This window comes from Grammomys surdaster, unplaced genomic scaffold, assembly GCF_004785775.1.
Source record: "Grammomys surdaster isolate TR1022 unplaced genomic scaffold, NIH_TR_1.0 364, whole genome shotgun sequence".
In the NCBI taxonomy this organism is placed as follows: Eukaryota; Metazoa; Chordata; class Mammalia; order Rodentia; family Muridae; genus Grammomys; species Grammomys surdaster.
In genome coordinates, this window is record NW_021604783.1 from 3,177,177 (window position 1) to 3,200,596 (window position 23,420).

At 51.1% G+C, this 23,420-nt stretch overlaps 2 protein-coding genes across 2 annotated transcripts in view; both read right to left on the reverse strand.

Annotated features, from left to right (window-relative positions):
• Nucleotides 1–844: 844 nt before the first annotated feature.
• Nucleotides 845–6,961, reverse strand: Efnb3 (ephrin B3). The gene is made up of 5 exons (XM_028780185.1): nt 6,416–6,961; nt 3,932–4,224; nt 3,653–3,745; nt 3,438–3,542; nt 845–3,016 (listed from the first exon to the last, which is right to left on the reverse strand). The coding sequence occupies exons 1-5, from the start codon at nt 6,535–6,537 to the stop codon at nt 2,607–2,609; spliced, it is 1,023 nt and encodes a 340-aa protein (XP_028636018.1). The 5' UTR covers nt 6,538–6,961; the 3' UTR covers nt 845–2,606.
• Nucleotides 6,962–8,496: 1,535 nt separating this feature from the next.
• The window catches only part of Wrap53 (WD repeat containing antisense to TP53), a 17,467-nt gene continuing 2,543 nt past the window's right edge, over nt 8,497–23,420 (reverse strand). The window contains exons 4-10 of the mRNA XM_028780048.1: nt 10,578–10,666; nt 10,281–10,371; nt 10,043–10,175; nt 9,390–9,598; nt 9,132–9,235; nt 8,860–8,997; nt 8,497–8,757 (exon numbers count right to left, since the gene is read on the reverse strand). Coding sequence (XP_028635881.1) covers nt 8,517–8,757; nt 8,860–8,997; nt 9,132–9,235; nt 9,390–9,598; nt 10,043–10,175; nt 10,281–10,371; nt 10,578–10,666 — 1,005 coding nt within the window. The 3' untranslated portion in view covers nt 8,497–8,516. The remainder of the gene's footprint in view (nt 8,758–8,859; nt 8,998–9,131; nt 9,236–9,389; nt 9,599–10,042; nt 10,176–10,280; nt 10,372–10,577; nt 10,667–23,420) is intronic.

Below are 23,420 nucleotides of genomic sequence, written 5' to 3' on the forward strand. Positions count from 1 at the left end.
GGGGCTTCCCATTGTGTAGAGAAGGGGATGTTTCCAAGACGACCAACCCCCACTAAGGGCCAGGGACCAGCCCTTCCAACCCCCTCAAGCCTCCCCACTTTGGGTAGCTCCAGTGTGGGCTCAGAAGAGGAAATTCCACACAGCCCAGTACCTGGTCTTTCAGTTTTCAACTCTCCTCCTCCAGTACCTATATACCTCATAGGACCCAGGCATCTTGCTGAGATGGGTAGGGAAAAGGGGGACCCCTTGACCTCCAGGCAGATGCGAGACAGTGGGAGGGAACCTTAAGTCAGGGGAGGGCAGCCAGGGCAGAGGTTGTGACCCTGTGGACTCGCTCCAGCGATGTTACTCATGGCAGCTTTTGTGGCTGGAGAATGGGGTAGTGTCTAGGGGGATGGGCACCTGGGCTTTTGGGGGAGAAGAGCCTAGGTGTATAAGCAGACACACTCGATGCCTGAGCCCCTGGGGTCGTCCTACAATTTTTTCATCAGCTCTATCCCCAACAAGAAAACTCCCCAAGTACCTTGGGGAGGGGTTATAGGGAACAGACCTTCACACACGTGCACATTAGCACCACAGTGCTGCTAATGGTGACTGCGTCCTCTCCCACGTGTGACCAGTGTCGACACACATCACTACTGGGGCGTCCAGCATGGTCCTCTCTACAGGTGGTTTCCTTCCTCAGCCTTCTGAGCTCATGATTCCCTCTCTAGAAACTGCCCACCTCACAACCCCAACCAGTGTTCTTTCTCCAGCCCCCCCCCCCAGTTCCCTGTGACCCACCCTCAGCCTGAAAGCCATTCTGATCCCCAGATTCATGTCCAGTCATTTTCCAGCCTTCTGGTCAACTTTTAAAGTTTTTTATTTTTTTTTTTCTATTTTTTTGTTGTTCAAATTTCCCTTTTACAGTAAAACTATTGAGATGACGGCCATACCCCGTCACCTCCCCAATGGCAATATCAACTTCCTGTTCCCTAGAAGGAGCTGGGAACTACAGCGCCAGAGAGATGACTTGACCTCTGGTGGACAAAGCAGCCATTTTGGCTGGTGATTGAGGTGGCCAACGTGGTGCCTAAGGGCAGCTCTGATCTAATAACACTGAGCTGTGAGGACACTGAGGCAGCAGCCCACTGCACACTAGAGAGCGGGAAGAGGTATAGGCTTGTCACTATGGAAACAGCAACCAGTGCTAATAACTGCCATCAGCTAGACCAGTCCATGGACCACCTCTTCACTAACAAGGGCGCTGTGTTGGGTTTGAAGGGAGGAAGGCATGAACCAGACAGCCGTCTGGTTACTGGGGGAGAACATGTGGGTTCTTGGGGTAGTCCTGTTGATCAACAGAGATTATACTGGGGTACAGTAAGGGGAGAACAAGACAAATTGGGCCTGCCACAGCAGGTGGCAGTCATCTTAGCTGTCCTAAAAAACCGCACAGAGCACAAGGGGAGGGGGCCTTAGGAAGGGCCACTGAACACTAAGACAATTCTCAGTCCACATCTGTCCTCTCACAGTGGTAAGTTCCAGCTTCCTCCTAAAGCAGGAAGTTAGTTCCTCCTGCCCCTTTCTCCACAGGGTAAGAACCATCCACTTCCCATGCCCCCACCCCCACCCCCACAACCTCCCCAGACTAAGCCACTTGGAATTCCAGCCAGACCACTTCCTATTTCAGAAGTGCGACTTCCTGTTCTGGATGAAGGCACTTCCAGTTCCTGCTGCTGCCACTTCCCAGGCCATTTCTGTCCAGGCCTGGTCACTTCTTGTCTGGAACGAGTCACTTCCTATCTGCTGCCCATTCGGCATCAGACCCAGTCCATCATGTCCACACTGTTTCACGTCTTCCTATCAGCCACTGGGTACAACAGGACACTTCTTCTCGTGGTAGTAGTTGTGGCCCAGTAACCTCCCCAAATGGCTGGAGTTAAGTACACAGAAAGGCAGGGAAAGAGGCCCTGTGCCCATGCCTGGAGCTGGGGGGTAGAGTGCCAGAATCTTCCCCTGCCCCAGAAGCCCCCATTTTTGGCGGACGGAAGGGAAGCGGTTGGTATGAAAAGTTGGAAAGGGCCAAGAGCAGAGGGGAAAGATACTTTGATGCCCCAACCCAGGAGACACGTGAGAGGCACAGGAAGGACAAGAAGCCAAGAGGGTAAAAGGAGATGTAAGGAGAAGGAGGCTAGGGAGGAGGAAGAGAAGAGACCTAGACACAGGAGAGAGAGAGACAGAATAAGAGATAGAGAGAAGAGAAAAACGGTGAGAGGCAGAAAGAGGTGCCAACCAAAAGACAGACCATTCCCACCCCCACTCTGCGTGGGTGAGGGAGAAAGGACACCTGTGTAGTGATTAAGGGAGGCTGAGCCTGTGCCCCCTCCCCTAAGAGGCAGAGACAGAGGAGTGCCCACAACCAAAGGGGTCGTTGGGGAGGGCAGGAAGAGGTGTAGTCTTAAGGGATCCTAACACTGGAGATGAAGGTTATAGCCAGGAGGAGCCAAAGAGCTGGTGGGGCAAAGGGGGCCAAATCATGGCGCAGGTGTCCCTCATACCATGAATTACACTGGAGGAGCACCCCATGGGCGGCTGGATTGAGGAGAGCCAAGTGGGAGGAGCCCTCATACCTTGTAGTAGATGTTCGGAGGGCTCTGGGGGGGCCCATCCTGCACAATATACACAGGGTGCCCATAGTCACCGCTCACCTTCTCGTAGTGAGGGCAGAAGGGGGGATCTGCTGCTCCACCACCCCGCAGGGCTATTCCTAGCTCCCCAGGCTCAGCCTCCCGAGGCCCCATCCCCCCTCCGCCACCCAGGCCCAGAGACCCTCCCCTCCCAAAGGAGCCAGGACCAGGGTGGCGACTCTCCGAAGGCTTGGCCCGCCGTCTCCGCCAACACATGGCACCCCCAGCCCCTGCCACGCCCAGCAAGAGCAGCGCCAGCCCCCCTGCTGCCCCAGCCACTGCAGGCATGCTGGGAGGGGGCAAGGGGCCTTCAGCACCCCGGGAGGTTGCATTGCTGTTGGGGTCACCTGGCAGGGAAGGGGTGAAGGAGGAAAGAGGGGGAGGGGCTGAAGGAACCATCTGGATATTGGATACACCCAGACCTGGGGGTCCCCACGGGCTTCCCCAGCAGTACCCAGGCCCCTTAGGTACCCCACATTCCTTCCCCCAAACCGGAATCGAAATCCAGGTGTCCAGCCTCCAGCTCCTTGCCATGTAGTCCCCCCCCCACTTCTCTGACAGCACTGATTGAAGCAGTGACTTGGCTAATTAGTTCTAATTGAGTCTTTTCCTCATTTGGCTTCCACTTCCCTCCCACCCTCCCATCCTCTCTTCTCCTCTTTCCTGTATCGCCGCCCCCAAAACAGGAGAGGGAGGGCAGGAGAGGGTGAAGGCAGGGCAGCTGGGGTCTGGGAGTAGAGGAGGCAGTGCCTAGCCCCTGGTTCCTACCTGGTATGCTGTCCTTCCCAGTCTCTAGGCTGTGAGCTGCCCCTCGGTCTCTCTCCATGGGCATTTCAGACACAGGTTTTCGGGGTACAGCTCCTCCTCGGGGACCTAAAGATGAGAAAGATACAAGAGAAAGGGGCTGAGAGAACTGCCCCTGATTTGCATGTACCACCTAAACTTCCGTCAGCTCCTAGCAGGTATCCCCTGGCCCCACTTACTTTGTCCTACTCGCAGGAGCACCTTCATGCCTCTGGTTAGGCACACACCTCCCTGCAGGCTCTCAAGGCCTTCCCGGGTCCCATCTGATGTGGCTGAAAATAAGAGCAGGAGAAGAGGTCAGCACTCCTGGGTCCAGCCCTCCCATTCCTTGTGGGGAGCACTACTGAATGCCAAGGGAGCACTACTGAACACACAGTGGTGGATTCCAATGGCCCTAACCTTCCTCCCCCTCCATCCCAGGGATGCTCTATTTGCCCCTGCCCGATGTCTGGCAGTACCAATTATGTAGTAATCGTGGTGGGATCGGAACTCGTGGCCCCAGAGGTTAGGGCTGTATTCCTGGAACTTGATGGTGAAGCGGAGGTCCAGGTCTGGCCGGTCACATGTGAGAAGAAGGTTTGGGGCGGGGGGTGCCTCGCAACGCCGGCCCTGGGCACCCCCTACCAGGTATAGTTTGTAGAACTCATAACTAGGAGAGGAGTGGGGGCCAGGAGGCCGGGCCCGGGGACAAAGTAGATCTAGCCGGTCCCCGATCTGAGGGTAAAGCACGTAGCCACCCTCTGCCTGGAACCTACAGGGAGACAAGGCAGGCAGGGAAGAGGTGTCAGGGGTGGGGTGTCCAAAGCTTTCCTTCTCTCACTCCCAACCATCTAGGACAGCAATTCTTAGCTCCCGCCCATTGCCTTTGTTTGAGTCCTGTGCTCAGTAAGCCCGGGCACTAAGGGCTCTGCAGGCTCACATCAGAAGCAGCAGGAAGCCAGGCTCAGAGGTCTCCTGCCCCTTGGTGTGCCCAAATGCACTCTTCAGCCCGCCCTCACCACATGCACACTGCCATCTCCCGCTCCATCACCGGTGCCGTTGCCATGGTAACAGGATGCCAGTTACCAAGGAGCTGGCCTCTCTGGAACCACACAGCCTACCCCTCCCAGGTGATTTCACTATTCCATGGCAGTCAACCATGGGGACGGAACCTCCCCCTCCTCCAGGCCACCACTGAATTTCAGGGCAAAGGGGGGTAAGGAAAAGGTTGGGGGTGGGGGGCGTGATCTGTACCAGCTCCCCGAGTTAGCCAGTTAATGAGACATGAGGCAAATGCTAGTTTGGCAATAACCAAAATGGGGCTGATGAGAATGAAGTATAGATGCCAACAACTCAGATCATTCTCCTGTGTTCCACCTTGGGGCTTAAACTTTCTGAGGAAAGTGCTCTCCTGCTGTGGAGTTGAAGGAGTTGGTTTCTGTCACCACAGCTGACACAAACCACTAGCCGCATCCAATCTCCTTGGCCAGTTAGCCAGGGAACGGGAACGGATGGGCCCAGCACAGCCACAACCTACCTACCACAGCAAGCCCCGCCTGTGCATCCATCCTTGAAACCGGGTCCCACAAGACCATTGTCCATCATCTTTCCAGACTCCCAATGACCAGTTTCCACCCAACATCCAAAAGAACCTCAGAAAGCCCCAGTGCCTTGTCTCAACCCTATCAGGGTAGCCCAATTTATATCCTCAAGGTATACTTAGTTCCTAAAACTGCAGCCAGGAGTTGCTGGCAGGTGGGAGAGCTTGAGACTGATTATTCCCACTGAGATACAGGAGGGAGAGGGGGTACCAAGATTGGAACAGGGCAGGGAGGCCAGAAAACAAAACAAACAAACAAACAAAAAAAAACAAACAAAAAACCAATCCTACCTCTCCTTTCATGAGTATATAATATGTCCAAATACCTTGCCTCCAATCCTCAAAACAGCTGTAAGGACTGAAGATACAAACTCAGAGAGGTTAAGTGGCATGCCTAAGACCACACAGCTGTAAAGAGCAGAGCTAGTGTTAAGACCAAGTACCTGATGAGCTCTCTTGGGTCCGCTCCCCCCTCCCTCGACCTCTCACAACTGCCCAGCGAAGGAGGAAGTTTCTGAAACACAGAACTCTTGGGCTGACGGGGATAGGAAATGTCACAGAGGTAAATCACTTAGATGACCTCCCGTAGGTTCTGTCTGCCCTGTGTGACTGACCCTTGGCCTCTTTCCAAGCAGACCAACATGCCCACGGAACGGAGTCCCCGATGGGAGGGTTTGTGGCCAAGAAGACTGGAGAGGGCAATGGCACCCTCAGGACTCCAGTGGCAAGAGGGAAGGAGGGAGCCTTGAAGCAGGCTCCAGAAAGAATCCACCAAACCAGGAACACAGGAACGTGTTCTAGCTGATAAACTGTTCAGCCAAAGGTTCACTAGTCCTCTGGCTGTTAACACGAGTTGGAACACAGAATGAGAGTCAAAGAACCTTGGGTGGGCTCTTCTTCTATAGCCCCCAAACTGAACCCCCTTCCCTCTCATCTGTAACACCGAGTGCCTCCTGGGAGCTGGGCGTCCCTGCCCTTCCCCTCAGTGCCTCAGCAGCACCCATTCAGCACCTCTCTCCCGAGAGCTGACATTAACCAGGCTCCTTTCAACGCAGATGACACAAGTCTCCTCCAGATCCAAATAGCCACTCCACTGCCCTCCCGCTGCCCGAGAACTTTATCTTTGCCCCTTAAAGGTCTCGCAAGCCCTGACACATGGTATCACCACCCACATCCAGCGCTCTGAGACTAGGAGTCTGGCTCCCAAGATCATTGCTCTGTCTTGTAACCTGTCACCTCACCTCAGTGCTACAGCACCCTTCTGCCAGCCTCCTCTCAGCTCAGAATTCTAGCCCGTTAAGTCTCAAAGCTTCCATATCCCTTATCCATGGGACTGGAGTCTCCCCAGTCCCAGGCCACTCACCTCTTATTCGCCGAGTTCCAGTAGACAGGCTCCAGGCTGAGTCCAGACACTAGCCCCGCAAAACCTAACAGCAGCAGGGCCCCGACTTGCACACCCCCTGGCCCAAAATGGGGGGCCCCCATGACCCTACCAAGGCCTGGGGGCGGGGCACCAACTCCCCCAAAGTCTCTCACCCCCAGGGGTGGCTACCACGCTGTGGAGCCCCAGTCACCCTGGTGGGTGGCTAGTCACCCCCAGCTCCCACAAGGACCCTCTTTTCTGCGATGCTTGCGCCCCGGCTCCAGAGCGCTCAGCCCCACAAGAACCCTTGCAGAGGCCGTCTGCAGGCGCCCTATGCGCCCCCGGCCCACGCGCCGCACCTCGGGATTTGTGCGCCCGGCTACGTGGGGGACATGGGGAGCCGAGGGCCGGGCGGGGGCGACATGGGGCGCCAGGCAAGGCAGCGAAGAAGGAGACACCGAGCTGGAGCCCCAGCCTCGCCGGGATTGAGGGCAGCGGGCTAAGGGAGGAAACCAGTCCCGAGCCCAGGAGGGGGGAGTTAAAGGAGAGGCGGGGAGGGGGAGAGCATGGTGGAGGGAAAAACCGGAGCTGGAGCTCAGTCGGAGCGGGCGTCGCATCTCGCGGCCCACGCCCCCCACACCTCCCTCACCTCGCGCACCTCCCGTCCGCCACCCCGCCTCGCTGCCCGGCGCGGTCTCTCACGCCCCCTTTGTCTCTGGCAGTGTCCGTCTCTGGCTGAGTTTCTGCTTGCTTTCCTTCCTGCCCTCTGATTGCCTGAGCGTTTGGAATCTTCCTCGCTAGCATCCAGAAAGGCTCTTGCCCTCTCCACCCCGAAAAACCTTCCCCCTTTGCTCCCCGAAGCCTGTTCCTCTTCCATTCCAAAACAACACCGCGGCTTTCCGGGCGGCCTGGAGAGGATAATGATAACCTTGAAGGCGAGGCACTTCACAAAGTAACGCTAAGTTGATGGGCTACCTGTGTGAAGTGGGAGAGGGTAGAGCTCCCTAGGTTGAGAGGGGACCCCCGTGACTTGCCCAAGGTCACACGGGGAGTTTAGGAAAGCCCTAAACACAACCTAGGCTGCTGAACTCCGCCTTTCCTGGGGTTCCTTTTGTCACAGCTACTCTGACCCTTTACTGCTTTCTGTGGGTTAGGTGAAGAGATTAGGGAGTAGTAAATTTTGGCCCTTCTTGGGTGATCGTGGAGAAAAGTAAGACTGGGAGAGAAAGGGGGTACCTATTACCCCAAAGCTGCAATCCACAGGAAGGGCTGTTTCCAATTATCCTGGGGGAAGGGAGGAGCTGCCTTCTTGGGTGTAAGAACCAAGGCTTTCAGCACCTCCCGGCAGGGGCGACATTCCTCTCCTTCCTGCCCAATCCTCCACAGGCTGCTCCTTTCCCTTTGACTGAGGTCCCCACCATGGCCCCGTTGACAGCATCTCTTCAAAGACTCGCATTCTGGATATTTGACAAGGTGTGTGGGGAGGGGGGCAGAGTGGACAGATGGAGAAGCACGAAGAACAAGCAAGCCCCTTGCCCGGGCGCTGCAGTCTAGAGGGAGACCAATAAGAAGCAGCTGTGTTTTTCCATTTACTCCTTCCTGTGTGTCCTTGCCTCTGCCTACTGGGATGCAGTGGGGCACCGTGTCTTGCACCCTTCTCTTCTGCAGCTGGATGATGGTAAACAGTGCGGTGTGCAGACATCAGCACTGACTTGTCTGTCACTGTCTGCTTAGTCCCACACAGTCACACTCAAGAGTCTGACACCGAGCTCCTGCCACCCCTGCTCAGGACCCTGACCCCTGATGCAGCCACCTCAGGAGTGAGATTTCAAACAGGTTTGCTCCTCAGTTTACCAAGTTGCCTAGCAACCACACAGTCAATGGCATGAGACCCCACCCCCACCTGCTTGACTTCACACCACGCTCAGCACCTCATTGGCTCCTGCCTGGTCCCACCTCTCAGCCCCTGGTTTTGGGAACAATATGCCAGACCCCACAGATGCTGGACAAAGGAACCTACTACCGCCTCTACCAACCTCCCACCAGTCACGCGCCACCCCAAACAGACACAATGACTCCAGTGTGATACAAAGTCTTTATATTAACTCATCCCCACAGCCTCTGTCTTTCCTTGTCCTTTCTCATCCAGGTCGTCATCGGGGCTACTGGGCTCAGGTCCCCCACCACACCACCAGAGCTGAAGCTGACATTCAGGATGGGCGTGGCACAGGGAGAGCAGAGGAAGCTCCAGCTCCGGCTCACCTTCATCCCCACTATTGGTGGGCTCGGGGAACACACGCTGGCCAGAAGCAGTGGCCAGTAGGGGCAAGGTAGGGTGGAGGCTGGAGGAGAGAGCAGTCTGTCAGCACCTAGGTCAGGAAATTACCTGAGAAATCCACCTTCCTCCCGAACCCCAGCCCCAAGCTCCTTCAGTGAATGAGGACCTGATTCCATTGGTGCAGTCCTTCTGTGGCAGAAAAGTCATCACGGGTTCCAGCTGCTTGCTGTCACTGGAAGCTCCACTGATGTCCCACACAGAGACAATCCCACTGGTGCTGCCACTCACTAGGAACTGCCCACTCCTGGGAAAGAAGGGAGACTCGTGGCAGGCAGGTATCATCCTTGGGGTAGAAGCCATTCATATCCAGGGGCCTAGAACCCTGCAGCGGGACTCTGATATCCTTGCTTGAGCCTGGAACGGGCCACAGCCACTTACGGGTCCAGATCAAAGTAGATGCGCTGATTGGTGGTCACTTCCCGACTCAGAGACCACAGAAGGTGGCCCGGCTGCCGGAGATCCCAGCACAGAAGTTCAGCATCCTGGAGGTAAGAACAGGGGTCTGGAGTCAGCCGCTCTCTCCTGATTCCACCTCACCCTCACTGAGTCCCTCAAACTTGGCACGTTTCAACACGTCACAGATGACATGACATCCCCACTCCTGACTACCCATATGCTTTGGGCTCCGACAAATACCTTTCGGGCTCCTGAGAAGAAGAGGTTGCCATCAGGGTGAAAACAAAGGTGAGTGACACCCCCTTGGTGGCCTCCCAGCAAGGCAAGAGGTGAACCATCATCCCAGGCATACAGGCCTAGGGTACGGCCGTAGGAGCCACAGGCATAAAGGGGCTGGGCTGGACTAAAGGCTATACAGGAGATGATGCCACTCTGGCCCTGCTTTTTGGCTGGGGAGGAAACAAGAGAGCAGTTAGCACAGGACATTAACTAGCTAAGGACCTCCACTGGCCCAGGACTGACATGTTGGGACTCATTCCCCCATCGTGTTTGTCGAAAGCAATCTGAAGCTCTCTGATGGTTCCCAGATCACTCAGTTCCCTAAAGAACCTAGTGTCCCTCTTCCCTCTCACATCTCACTTTTCCCTGGACGGGATAAAGCGCTAAAGGTCTACAGGAAATGGGGTTCCCTTTCACCTTCCACTTTCTAAAGTTCAATGGTACAAGAGTCCGGGGAGAGTTTCCTCCATGCTCGGAGGCCATTGTCTCTTCTGCAGCTGGCATGTGCCTCCCAGGCTTGTACTGTCAACAGTGAGAAACCCCACTCGTGCCCCAGCTCGCTCAGGTCCCTTTGCAGGAGCTGCTCTTTCATCTTCCCCACCATGGAGGCTTACCAAATGTGGCTCGCACCTCACAGTCTCTGCCAGGCCTAGATGTGGAAAAGACTCGCACAGTCCGGTTGAAGCCGCAAAAGAGTTGGGAACCATCCGGGGAGAAACAGAGCGAGTGGGCTGCTGTCAACTCATCCTAGGGGCAAGAAAGGGCTGGAAACAGGCCTGCAAAGCTTCAGTTGTCTTCCAAAAAGGAGGCCAAGGGCACAGTGAGCACAGGGCTGGACAGGGAAGTCAGTACCAGGTGGTTGTAAGCGCGGAAGGAAGCCCGGAGTTCTCCAGTGAATGCATCCCAGATGTGTATCGGGTTTTCCCGGCTGCTGCTGGCCACACTGAGAGAAACACGGACGGATGCTCAGACCTGCCTCTGACTGCCAAAAGGGAGCCAAGTGCCAGCCCTCTCAACGTCTGTCAGAAGGACACACTTAGCACCTTCTCCCTTCCTCCCTCCCAGTAGCCCTTCTGGAAACTGGGTGTGTGGGCTGGGTAATAGGATGGGAGCCACAGTGCAGTGCACATGAGGGACATCACCACTTACTAGGAGGTGTCTGGCTGTGTGGAGGACATCAGAGAATACCAGCAGTAATCATAGATGGTGTCACCCTCCACCATTCGAAGGACAGGAACCTGGACAGAGATGTGGGAATGCTGGGGTCACTGGGAGGAGAAAAGCTTACACACCCCCCGGAGGTAGCTCTGCCCAGTGGGAGCCGATCCAGGGAGGAGAAAGCAGACGGGGCTCCCTCTGTTCTTACTTAACTCAGGCGCTACTGCCAGACTTGGGCCACCAAAAGGCAGCAGACTCATAACTTTTAAAAACACTTACAGAAGATACAAATAATACCCTAATCTAAAGACGAAAAAGCAATCAGGGCCTGTGGCATTTTAATCCCTTAAAAAGATTATCAGGCCCTAAGGATTTAGCAGAGTTGATTGCCTGTCACTAGCAAGGCCCTGAGTCTGATCCCCAGCAATACAAAAATAAATAAAAGTCCAAAACTGCAGAGACTTCTTAAATACTGTGTGTGTGCATGCTCATACGCACACTGCATGCGCGTGGGAGTCAGAGGACGGCTTGAAGCGAATGGGTTCTTTCCTTCTGTACGTGGATCCGAGGAATCTAACTCAGATCTTTACCTTTACTACCACCTCAGATATTTGCCCTCCAGACAGGGCTTCATAGATCCCAGACTGGCCCTGAACTTCTGATCCTCCTGCCTCCACCTCCAGAGGGCAGGGTTACAGGTGTGCATCCTCACAGCCCGCTTCTGCCTTGCTGGGGAAGGAACCAAGGGCTTTTCCTTCGTGAGACATGTACTCTACTAAGCAGGCCACATTCTCAGCCAACATACAAACAGTTAAAAAGCAAAATGAGGGCTGTGGCCATACCTCTGGTAGTACACCTGTCTGGCCTGCATGAGGCCACAAACAAGCAAATACCTATGACCTTTCCATCCAGCTGTCTCTTGCCTGTAACCCCAGCATTTATTTGAACCTGAGACAGGAGGAACTGCTGTGAGCTCCAGGCAAACCTGCAATACCTAAAGAGTACCAGGCCAGGACTGAGAGATGGCTTAGTAGATAAAGGCACTTGCTGAGGATCAAGGCCAGCCAACAATGTGTCCCTTTGTTCTTGTTTTGATCCAGACAAGGTTTCGCTGTATAGTTTTGGCTGGCCTCTAACTCACAAAGATCTGCCTGCCTCTGCCTTCTTCGTGCTGGGATTAAAGGTGTGCACCACTGTTGCCTGTCAAAAAATAATAAATCTTAAATAAAATAAAAAAAATTACAGACCAACCTAAGCTACATAGGAAGACACTGCCTCAAAACTTAAAGACAAGCGGCTGTAGCTGGGTCAGCAGGGGGCCTGCCTGACAAAACCCCGGGCTTGACCCCCAGCGCCACATAAAACCAGGCAAATGGCTCATGCCTGTAATCCAGTAATCTTAGTACTCCAGAGGTAGACAGGCAGGAGGGTAATGAGATCTTAGATATGTGGCAAGTTTAAAGCCAGCCAAGGCTACTTGAAACCCTGTCTCCAAATGAAATGAAAACAACAAAGAAATCCAGGGGCGGGGTGAGTGGACTCAGTGGGCTCAGTGGGTGAAGGAGGGGTGGGGGTGAGTGGGCTCAGTGGGTGAAGGCGCTTGTGCAAACCTGGCGACCTTAGTTTGATCTCACAGGGAGATGGAGGGAATGCAAGTCCGCCACAGCACACCCGGACCAGTACCTACACATCACACACACTCTAATAAAACAAGAAAAAAACAAAATAATTTTAAGTTTGACAGTGTACTGGAATGTGGCTCAAAGCCCTGGCTTTGATCCTCCTCACTACAAAAACAAAACGAAATACAGGCAATGCCAGGAAGAAAAAGAACACCAGGCACTTTTAAATGCTGTTGCTGAGAGTAAACAGGGCTGAGTGCTCTGGAAAAAACTGCCATCTCACAAAGCCGAGGCTGCTCCTCAATTCCCTCAGTCAACAAAGGGGTGGGATTCCAAGTGGCTCTGAGCATGCTGGGCTATCCTGGTCACTGGCTGTGAAGTGGTGTTTCGTTATGGCATAACTTGGTATTGCCATCCATACTGTAAAGTGAACGTAAGACATGTTTTACTTTTGCTTCATAAGAACGTTCTTCAAAAGAACGTGTTTTACTTTTGCTTCATATATGGTCTGACACTCATTCCTGGGTGACTGTAGGTTCCTGTCAGGTTGGCGGCTTTCCTATGACAGGCGCACATGAAGTCATGACTGGTGGGGTCAACAAAGAGCTTACAAAGGGTTGGCGTAATACTGTTTACAAGTCCTTCCTACAAATTGTTAAGAAAACTTAGTAGAAAAATAGATAAAAAATTATGGAACTATGTACCTAAGAAATACAGAGAAGGGCTGGAGAGATGGCTCAGTGGTTAAGAGCACTGACTGTACTTCCAGAGGTCCTGAGTTCAAATCCCAACAACCACATGGTGGCTCACAACCATCTGTAATGAGATCTGATGCCCTCTTCTGGTGTGTCTGAAGACAGCTAAAGTGTATTCATATATAATAAATAAATAAATCTTTAAAAAAAAAAAAAAAAAAGAAATACAGAGAAAATTAAGCCACACATGTTGTAAACCCAGAGCTTGGGAAACAAAGATAAAAGACACTAGTTCAAAGAACTGCATAGTGAGGCCAGCCTGACGCCATCACCCTGAATCCACACAGCTGCCTACCTGAGGATAGCCTCACTTAGATTCTCACAGGCACCTCAGACTCTACAGCACCTGTGGCTCTGGGCCCCAGACTGGCTTGTAATTCTACTGTGCACCATGACACGTGCTTCAGCTGCCAAGCTGACAGGGACCTAGGCACACCGAGAATGAGGGAACATCAACTGAGGGATTATGTAGACCACAATGCCCTGTAGGCTTGTTCTTGGGACACTTTCTCCATGCTGGTAGATGTGAGAGGGTCCAGCCTACTATAGGTATGCCATCCCTGGGGTAGTGAACCTGGACTATACTAAGAAAGGCATCTAAACATGAGCTTGGGAACAGACAGTAGGTAGACAGGGGTCACTTGTTTCTAATCAGCCACAGAAAAGCAAACTAAGATAACACCCCGTCCTCAGCCACCCTTTCAACTCCTGGTCTAGTTCAACACTAATTTGCCAATTCTCCCTGCAGGGTTCCCTGTCTCTTCCCCTCCATCCCTCTCCTGAGAGCCATCATAAGCCGCTGCCTTCTTGTCAGTGTTTCTGCAGCATCTCCTCCTTCCAGACCTCCTCCTTCCTATTTTCAAGCCACCCATCCACTCTCCACACTAGACCCAAGACCTCTGTAAGCTGGACTTCTACATAGTATCATTCTCCTGATGACATATTTTAGAGATCCATGTAGCCCCTTTGCCTTATGAAGACTTCCTATATATGCGCCTACCTGTAACTCACTTGTCAAAACTCATCTCTACTACTGAGCTCTACTGATAATCACAGTGTCCGTCAGGCAGCAGAGGCACACGCCTTTAATCCAGCACTCAGGAGGCTGAGGCAAGTAGGATCTCTGTGAGTTTGAGGCCAGTCTGTTCCATAAAGTGAGTTCCAGGACAGTCAGGGCTACACAGAGAAACCCTGTCTGAAAAGCAAGCAAGCAAGCAAGCAAACAAACAAACAAACATCACTATATCCACTACTTTGATTCTCAGGCTCCATGAGATAGCAATTCCATTTATTCTCAGTCACAGGTCTCCCAAGAGCAGTCCCTGTAATGTTACTCCTCCTCCTCTTCTTCCTCCTCCTCCTCCTCTGTAACTCCTCCTGATGGAATGTAAATCACTCCAGAGCCTAGGTGCTTCCTTCTCTGAAAAGGTGTCCACACCTTCCGACCTCCTGCTTCGTGCTTGGGGTCCTCTCTGCTCCTCACGCTGTCATTTCTAACGGAGTCTGAGAGTCCTGCCTGCTCAACTCAGCAGTGTTCTCAACACTAGGACAAGGCCACAGGCTTACTCATGTATCTTCATCTTCCAATTATGAGCTCTTTGCCTATAAGTATGGATGTGCACCACATGTGTGCCTAGTACCCGCAGAGGTCAGAAAAGGGTGCAGATCCCCTGGAACTGGAGTTGCTGATGGCTGTGACCCACCATTTTGGTACTGGGAATGGAACCTGGGTCCTCTGAAAGATCAACAAGTGCTCTTAACCACTGAGGCACCTCTCCAGTGGGTAAGGAATGTTTTCATGAGCACATGCTGACAGGCAACACTGTTAGGAACGTAAGACTCAAATTAACTGGATCCCGAATTAAAAGTCTAAGGGTGACGGAGTGATTAGCGAGATTAGACAGGCTTAATGAGGTCGTGTTTAATGACTCGGGAGGGCATGGGAAGAGATTACAGGATGTGACTCTGGCTTCTGACTTAACTCTCTGAGGCCACAAAGATGATGGAGACCCAGAAAGGCTGTGAGGAGCCAACATTCTCAGAAGTAGGAAATAGGAAAAGACTTCGTGAGGATGGCTCTTGTACTGGGGGATGAGGACTCCTCCGTCTCCAATATGAAGAGGGGTGTCAGAGATGCAAAGTATCTTAGAGGGCAGGAGTGGCAGAACCACATGGCATGACAAGTCAGGAAACAGCCAGGGAGCTAAGAGTTCTAGAAAGCTCTGTGAAAAGACAGAGAAGGTAGGAGGAGACTCTACACAGGGAGAAGGACCTATAGTTCACACAGGTCTATGGAAATCCAACCTCTTCTCACAAGTACCCAAGAGGCGCTGATCCCAGCACAGCCCCCACAACACACCAAAATCTGTTGGCCAGTCTCATAGACTATGCAAAATGCTGTGGTATCTACATGGAACTTACACACGCCCTCTCATATGCTTCAATCTCTAGGTTACTTTTAATTGCTACTCCAGTGTAAACATTACGTGGATAGTTGCTGTGCTGAATGCTTTAGGGACTGATGACGAGAGAAGAAGACACCTTCCAAGCATGTTCAGAACAGACGCCATGTTTATCAGATATTCTGGACCTGCAGTTGTATAATGGCGGAAGCACGGACAGAGGGCCAACTATATCCAAAACGTCTTCACACACTAGGCCAGCGCGCTACTCCCAAGCTACAGTCCTACTTACATTGATTTTATCTGTTTTCAAACATTGAGCTCTGAGACACTGGAAAGTGAGACTGCTCAGCTAGAGCTAAGAGCACCACGCCTGTAATCCCACACTTGGAAGGCTGAGGCAGAAAGATCTAACTTCAAGGTCAGCTTGGGATACTAAGACTCAGCTTAAAAACCAGGAACTGGGTGAGGACATAGCTCTGCCCTAACAGGTATAAAGGCAAGAGTTTGAACCCCAAAACTTGTGTGGGGGAAAAAGCCAGGGAGAACACTTAGGCAGCGAGGTTGCGAAAGAACAGGCTCACACATAGATTACTGACAGCAAAAAAAAAAAAAAAATAGAAGGCACAAGAAAAATCTGGAAAACAAATTCTCTATATCACAAGCCATTAACATACAAAGAAATTCCTATATAGACATATGTCTACACACACAAACACTGGTATTTCTCACACATAAATTTCATATAAAGCCGGGCAGTGGTGGCACACGCCTTTAATCCCAGCACTTGGGAGGCAGAGGCAGGCGGACTTCTGAGTTCGAGGCCAGCCTGGTCTACAGAATGAGTTCCAGGACAGTCAGGGCTATACAGAGAAACCCTGTCTCGGAAAAAAAAAAAAAAAACAAAATAAAACAAAAAAAACAAAAACAAAAACAAAAGAGAGAGTCAAGGTTTCATTCTGCAGCTCAGAATGGCTTGGAGCTTACTACATAGCCCAGGCTGACCCATGTGCAGCAACTAGATTTTCCTGTCCAGGTTTGATGATAGCCTCTTCTTCACACCAAACCATTGCAGGCCTAGCGGGTTCTCACTAGCTCCCTTGAAAGGACGGACCAGATCAGTGGTTCTCAATCTTCCTAATGCTGCAACCCTTCAATACCATTTGGTAACTCTCAACCATAAAATTATTTCCATTGCTACTTCTTCCCTATAATTTTGTTACTGTTATGAATTGTAATGCAAATATCTGTGTTGTCCAATGATCTTAAGTGACCCCTGTGAAAGGAGCATTGGCCTCCCAAAGGGTTGAGACCTACAGGTTGAGAACCACTGGTTTGGGGGAATTGGCAAGATGCGGGTACGTGGACTAGTGTGGGTGTCAAGGTGATGTTACATAAGCCAGAAGATGGGACTCTCTAGTGTCTGAGGCTAACAGATATTTTCATGTGAGTCTTTATTACAGTTAACCCTCACACCCTTATCCCTGCCCTCTCACCCCAAGACGGTTTTTCTGTGTAGCCCTGGCTGTCCTGGAACTCAACTTGTAGAGCAGGCTGGCCTCAAACTCAGAGATCCACCTGCCTCTGCCTCCCAAGTGCTGGGGCTAAAGCACCACCTCACCCAGCTCCTGCTTTTTTTAAGTTTTGTTTTGTTTTTAGACTTATTTTGCATTGAGTGTATCTGTGTCTGTACGTCTGTACACTCAAGTGCATGTGCCTCAGAGGCCAGAAGAGTGTTGGATCCCCAGGAGCTGGACTTACAGGGACTCGTGAGCTGCCTGACATGGGTACAGGAATGGAGCTTAGGTCTTCCGCAGGAGAACAGTCCATGCTCTTAAGTGCTGAGCCACTTCCCCAGCCCTATGTCTCTTTGTTGTTGCTGTTGTTGTTGAGGCGGTCTCTGTATCCCTGGCTGGTGTGACTCACTACATACCAGATCAGACACTGGGGTCAGTCAGTCCAGTGGTGATTCTGTGTTGTCTCACACATACTGAGATTTCAATTTGAGTGCCATCTTGACTGCCTAACATTTCTGGAAGTCTTTCTGATTCCAGAAAGGGTGGCCTAGTGCTAGATGGTTACCTGGGTAAGAGGCTGCAGATGTTTGAGTTCTGGGAGAAGGTAAAAGGCCCTGGGGTGTCCCCAGACCAGGGTATACTGGAGAGGCTGCCTCTGGCAGGGATGCTTAGAAGACTGGATCTGTAGGGGCTGGACTATGGCACATACTTGTTTTTTGAGAAACAGGATTGCTGAGGTGTGGTTACCTTTCTCATTGCTATGACAGAGTGTCTTACAGAGCGACTGAAGGAAGCGTTACTTTTGGTCACAGTTTGAGGGTACAGTCCACCACTGCAGGTTAGTCATACCAGAAGTATTTTATCCTCAGGCAGGAGGCACAGAGGTGTGGGAAGCTGGTACTCCCCTCAACTTTTCTCTTTTTATCCAGCTCAGAACCCACACCTACAGAGAGGGGGCTTTCACAGTTAGGGTGTGTCCTGCTATATCAATTAATCCAGCCCAGAAAATTCCCTGACAGACATGACAGGTTTATCTCCTAGGTGATTCTAGACCAGCATTAGTTATCACAAGTGAGCAAGGTAGCCTAGCCAATAAAATGTCTGGATATGCCTGCCTGAGTTGGATCCCCAGAATTCACGCAAAGATGGAAGGAGCTAACCAACTCCAAATTTATCTTCTGACTGCCACATGTGCTCTGTGACATGTATGCCTGTGCACACGTCGTGCACTCTCAACTCACTGGGAATGTCGCTCCAGAGCACAGTGCTTGCCTAGCATGCATGAGGCCTTATGTGCGTGCATATACGCATACACGCACGCGCACACACACACACAGGAAGGGGAGAGAAAAGACATAAGAGAATACGATTCTAGTGTGGTGGCTCCTAAAATCTCAGTAGTTGGGAGTTCGAGGCCAGCCTTGGGTGTGTAGTGAGCTTCAGGCCATTCTGAGCTGCAGAATGAGACCTTATCTCAAAACAAATAAACAATCGAAGAGAAGCAGTGTAAGTACTGGAGCTGTTCATGAGCCTGCAGCTGATACTTTTGTCTCTGGCTTTTCAGCAGTTAGAGGATAGATGTTTTTCACAGTGGTTCAGGCCCCAAATCCATGCCTTTCTGAGCTGAGAGGGCTCCAGGGCTCACACTTCCCTCCTCGCATATGCTTCAAGGCCAGGATGCAGGAAGATGGCACCTCTGGAGCTCTTGCTTGCAGGCTACTTATCCCTTTTGTCAAACACCCAGCCTGGTTCTCCATCTTGCTTCCGACGGATCCTTCTGTTATCTTTATTATTGCTGTATATGTATAGTATATGGGTGGGTACGGATGCATGCACGCCACAGTGCACGTTTGAAGTCAGAGGACAACTTTTAGGGGCCAGGTCTCTCTCCTCATGGGTCTCATGAGTTAAATGCAACTGTGAGGTTTGCACAGCAAGCACTTTTACCTACTGAGTCATCTCACTGGAAGATAGTTTCTAATTTTAAAAAAGATAATTTTTTCTTTCTTTTTTGGCTGCATGTATGTGTCTGCGCCACACGTGTACCCGGTATTCACAAAGGAAGGACAAAGGGGATTGTTAAGATCTGCTGAAATGGGGCTGGAGAGATGGCTCAGTGGTTAAGAGCACTGCATGCTCTTCCAAAGGTCCTGAGTTCAATTCCCAGCAACCACATGGTGGCTCACAACCATCTGTAATGGGATCTGATGCCCTCTTCTGGTGTGTAGCTGAAGACAGCTACAATGTACTCATCATATAAATAAATAAATAAATAAATAAATAAATAAATAAAGTCTCTCCAAAAAAAAAAAAAAATCTGCTGAAACTGGAGTACAGACCAGTTTGAGCTGCCACATAAGATTCAGGAATCAAACCTGAAAGAGCAGCCAGTGCTCTTAACTGCTGAGCTGTCTCTCCTGCCCTCCCTCCACCCATTCAGTGTCCTGCCTGCCTGTCTTCCTCCAGGCTCCACTTTCGCTCCCCTCTTTATCCCCCAGGTCTCTGCTTAAGTGCTGCCTTAATAGTGAGGGTTCTCCAAACACTTACTTTTTTTTTTTTTTAATTGGTTTTTGAAATCGAGTCTCACTATGTAGCCCTGGCTAGCCTTGAACTCCAAAGATCCAGCTGTCTCTGCTTTCCAAGTACTGGGGTTAAGGGCGTGTGCCAGGGCTAGAGGGATGTCTCATTGCTCTTCCAGAGGACTGGGGTTAGGTTCCCAGCACCCATAAGGTGCCTCACAACCCTGACAACCTCCTGTAACTCCAGTTCCAAAGGATCTGAGGATCTGCTGTCCTCTTTTGCCATCTGAGGGCGCTCAACATGCAAATGATACAGATACACATGCAGGCAACACCATGCACTTCACAAAAAAAAAATCAATAAATACAGGCATGCAGCACCGTGCCCGACCTAGTGAGCCATCTCTTAAGCCTGTCCGTTACGATCCCAGTGCCCTTCCCTGCTTCACTCTTCCTGTGGCATCTATCAGGTATAGATTTTACTTCCTCTTTAGTACCTATTTCTCCCCACAAAATATAAGGACGGGGACTTTTGTTTTGTGCCTGACTATTCCTTAGGACATAAAATACAGCCTGTTTACAGAGCATTCAACAGAAATCTACTGAACCTGCTAGGCACACTGACATATGTCTACAGTCACAGCCACTGAGGGTAGGCAGATCCAGCTTTGGGGCCAGCCTAGGCAATGTAGTAAGACACTATGACAAAATCAAAAGACTAAGTTTCTGCCAGCCACCATGAAACTCCATCCACTCTGAGTCAGGACACAGAGACTGGACTCCCCTTTTCCTCCTGTCTTTAAGATGCTGCCAGGCCCGAATGTGAAAAGGCGTCCCCAGCCATTTTACTTTATCTAAAGCTCCTCTCCCCACCATGTGGCTGCTTGTCACCATGTGGCTCATCTTGATGTGTAACTCAAATGTCCCTAAAACTGAAAAACAAGAACAAACACAACAAAAAACATGAAGACGAGGACCAGGGCTGCAGCTCCATGGTTGAGTGCCTACCTAACATCGACCAGGCAAAACACCACCACCATCATTGCTGTGACAGCCCCAGTCAGCAACAGCTGGATATGGTGGCACAGGCCTTTAATCTCAGCACTCAGGAGGCAGTGATAGGTGGATCTCTGTGAGTTCAGAGTTCAGGCCAGCCTAATCTACAGAATGAGTTTCAGGACAGCTAGGACTGTTACAGAGAGAAAGCAGAAACCCTGTCTCAAAACAACCACCACCACCACCACTGCCACCACCACCCTGCTTGAACAATGACTGAAAAGAAACAATGAATTCATACCGCAGGAGGGCCTGATGATGTCATGCATTTACTTCCTCAGAACCCCAGCCGTTCCTCTCACTTTACCTCTGTCACTTGCTCGAGTGGCCAAGCAAGCGCTGTGTCCTCAGTGAATCAGCATTTCCACTCCTAACTGTCCAGTTCACTCACTCCCTTTCCACAGCCCCACAACGCGCTTCTGCCACATGCAGTAGCTCCTGTCTGTAATTCTAGAGCCCTATGACAAGATACAAGGTAGACACAAGACGATCCCCAGAAGTTCACAGGCCACCTGCAGCAGAACAAGAGACCCTGTCTCAATCAACACGGAAAGCAGCGACCAATACCCAAAGATGTGTTCTGACCTCTACACGCCCCAAAATGCACACACCCATGTCACAGGTACACACAAAGGCTTTTTCCACATTGTCGAGCAGGGTGTTGCAGCACATGCCTGTGGCCCCAGCATTTGGAGATGTGAGCGTGAGGATCAGGAGTTCCAGCTCATCCTCAGCTACTTATGGAGCTCAAGACCAGTCTGCAGACGAGACCTTACCTCAAGAGGGAAAGCTGACAGTCCAGAAGCAGACACAGAGGATCGCTGAGTCTGAGGCCACCCTGGTCTACATGGTGAGTTCCAGCCAGGGCTCCATAGTAAGACCCTGTCTCAAAAATATAAAACCGCAGCTAGAGAGATGGCTCAGTGACCAAGAGCACTGGCTGCCCTTCTAGAGGACCTAGGTACACACATGGCCTTCTGTGACCAGTTCCAGTATCCTCTTCTGGGCCATACAGGCACACATGTGGTATAGACATATATACAGGCAAAACACCTATACACATTACGTGGACTACATAGTTTCATGCCAGCCAAGGTTACATAGTAAGACCCTATCTCAAAACAAACAAACAAAAAAACAAAGACAAGGGGCTCAGATGAGATGGAGAGATGGCTCAGTGGTTAAGAGCACTGACTGCTCTTCCGGAGGTCATGAATTCAAATCCCAGCAACCACGTGGTGGCTCACAACCATCTGTAATGAGATCTGATGCCCTCTTATGGGGTGTTTGAAGACAGCTACAGTGTACTTACATATAATAAATAAATAAATAAAATCCTTTGAGCCGGGACAGAACAAAAGGGAGAAGAGGGGAAAAAACAAAGACAAAAACAAATTAAAAAATAGGATTAAATGGGCTCATGAGTTTGGGTTCCCAGATAAGATCGTGGCTTATCGTGGCTAGAGAAAGGGCCAGCAGTTTTAGCTTAGTGGTAGAGTCTTGAAAAGGGGGCGCAGTGGGGGAGCACCCTGTTTCTACAATCCTGCTACATGCTCCCTTACCCTTTGAGTTTCCAGCCTCTAAAATTGAGTGTGGCTTCCCTGACAGTCAAACCAGGGCCTATGTGCACTAGGCAGGCAATCTCAGCACTTACAGGTGGAGCCAGCAGATCAGGGATCAAGGCCATCCTTGGCTATATAGCTGCTCTGAGTTTGAGGCTAGCCTTCTCTACATAAGATCTTCTCTTAAAGGGGTGGGGGAGTAGGGGTGTTGGAGAGATGGCTCAGCAGTTAAGAGTACTGGCTGCTCTTCTAGACAACCTGGGGTTCAATTCCTAGCACCCACATGACAGCTAAAAATTGTCTGGAACTCTAGTCCCAGGAGATCTGACCTATCTTCTGGCTTCCATAGGCTCTGTATGCATGCACAGACATACATTCAGACAAAACACTCATATACAATAAAACAATTTTTAAATATAAAAAACTGAGCCAGGCAGTGCTGGCGCACGCCTTTAATCCCAGCACTTGGGAGGCAGAGGCAGGCGGATTTCTGAGTTCGAGGCCAGCCTGGTCTACAGAGTGAGTTCCAGGATGACAGCCAGAGCTACACAGAGAAACCCTGTCTCAAAAAAAAACAAAAAATAAAATAAAAAAATAAAAAACAAAACCCAACTTTTTACCCGGGCATGACAACAAATGATGCCTATAGTTTCCAGCACTTAAAAGGAGGGAGGAAAACCAGTTCAAGGCTAGCCTCAGCTACATAGCGTGTTAGAAGCCAGCATGAGACCTGTCTCAAAGAGAGGTGGCTGGAAAGATGGCTCAGAAGTTAAGAGCATTTAACTAGCAGAGGACTCAAATTCGGTTCCCAGCACCCATGTCAGATGGCTTCAAACTACCTATAAATTCCAGCTTGGCTCCCTATTGGGAACACAAAGGTCCTTGTGCCTACAGGTAAAACCCAATTCTTCCATCCAGAAAGCTAGGAATTCAAAGTGACTAACGGCCCTGTGATCTGTGTTATCTGTTAGGCCAGGCCATAGCAAGATCCTTCAACTAGGACCAGAGGTGGCTAGTCATCTAAATGGGCCTTACAGCCAGGGGCCTCCCCAACTAGAAGTGGCTAACAGCCCAAACGACCTCTACACCATCTGTATGGCCAAGAGAAGGCCAGACCCTTCCTCGGGCCCTAAACCTCTAGAACCAGTTTTCTTGGAACAAATGACAAAATGACATATTCAGTCAAGTTTCAATGTAATTATGCTTCCCTGTGCACTGGAGACTGCGTTATACCGGGAAACTTTTTCCAGATTATACTGCGTTCACTATTGGTAATAAACTGTCTGAGCTCAGACTCGCTAGCATCCTAATCCGGGCTGATGGAAGCTAATCTGAACCAAGTTTCATTCTCACCTGAGGTTGGGGGGGGGGGGGGGGGGGGGGGGGGGGGGGGGGGGGGGG

Coding starts and splice junctions, on each gene's coding strand:
- Efnb3 (XM_028780185.1), bottom strand. CDS start 6,537: ATGGGGGCCCCCCATTTTGGGCCAGGGGGTGTGCAAGTCGGGGCCCTG. Junction 4,225..6,415: donor TGGAACTCGGCGAATAAGAG/GTGAGTGGCCTG, acceptor GTCTCCCTGTAG/GTTCCAGGCAGAGGGTGGCT. Junction 3,746..3,931: donor CCACGATTACTACATAATTG/GTACTGCCAGAC, acceptor TCTTATTTTCAG/CCACATCAGATGGGACCCGG.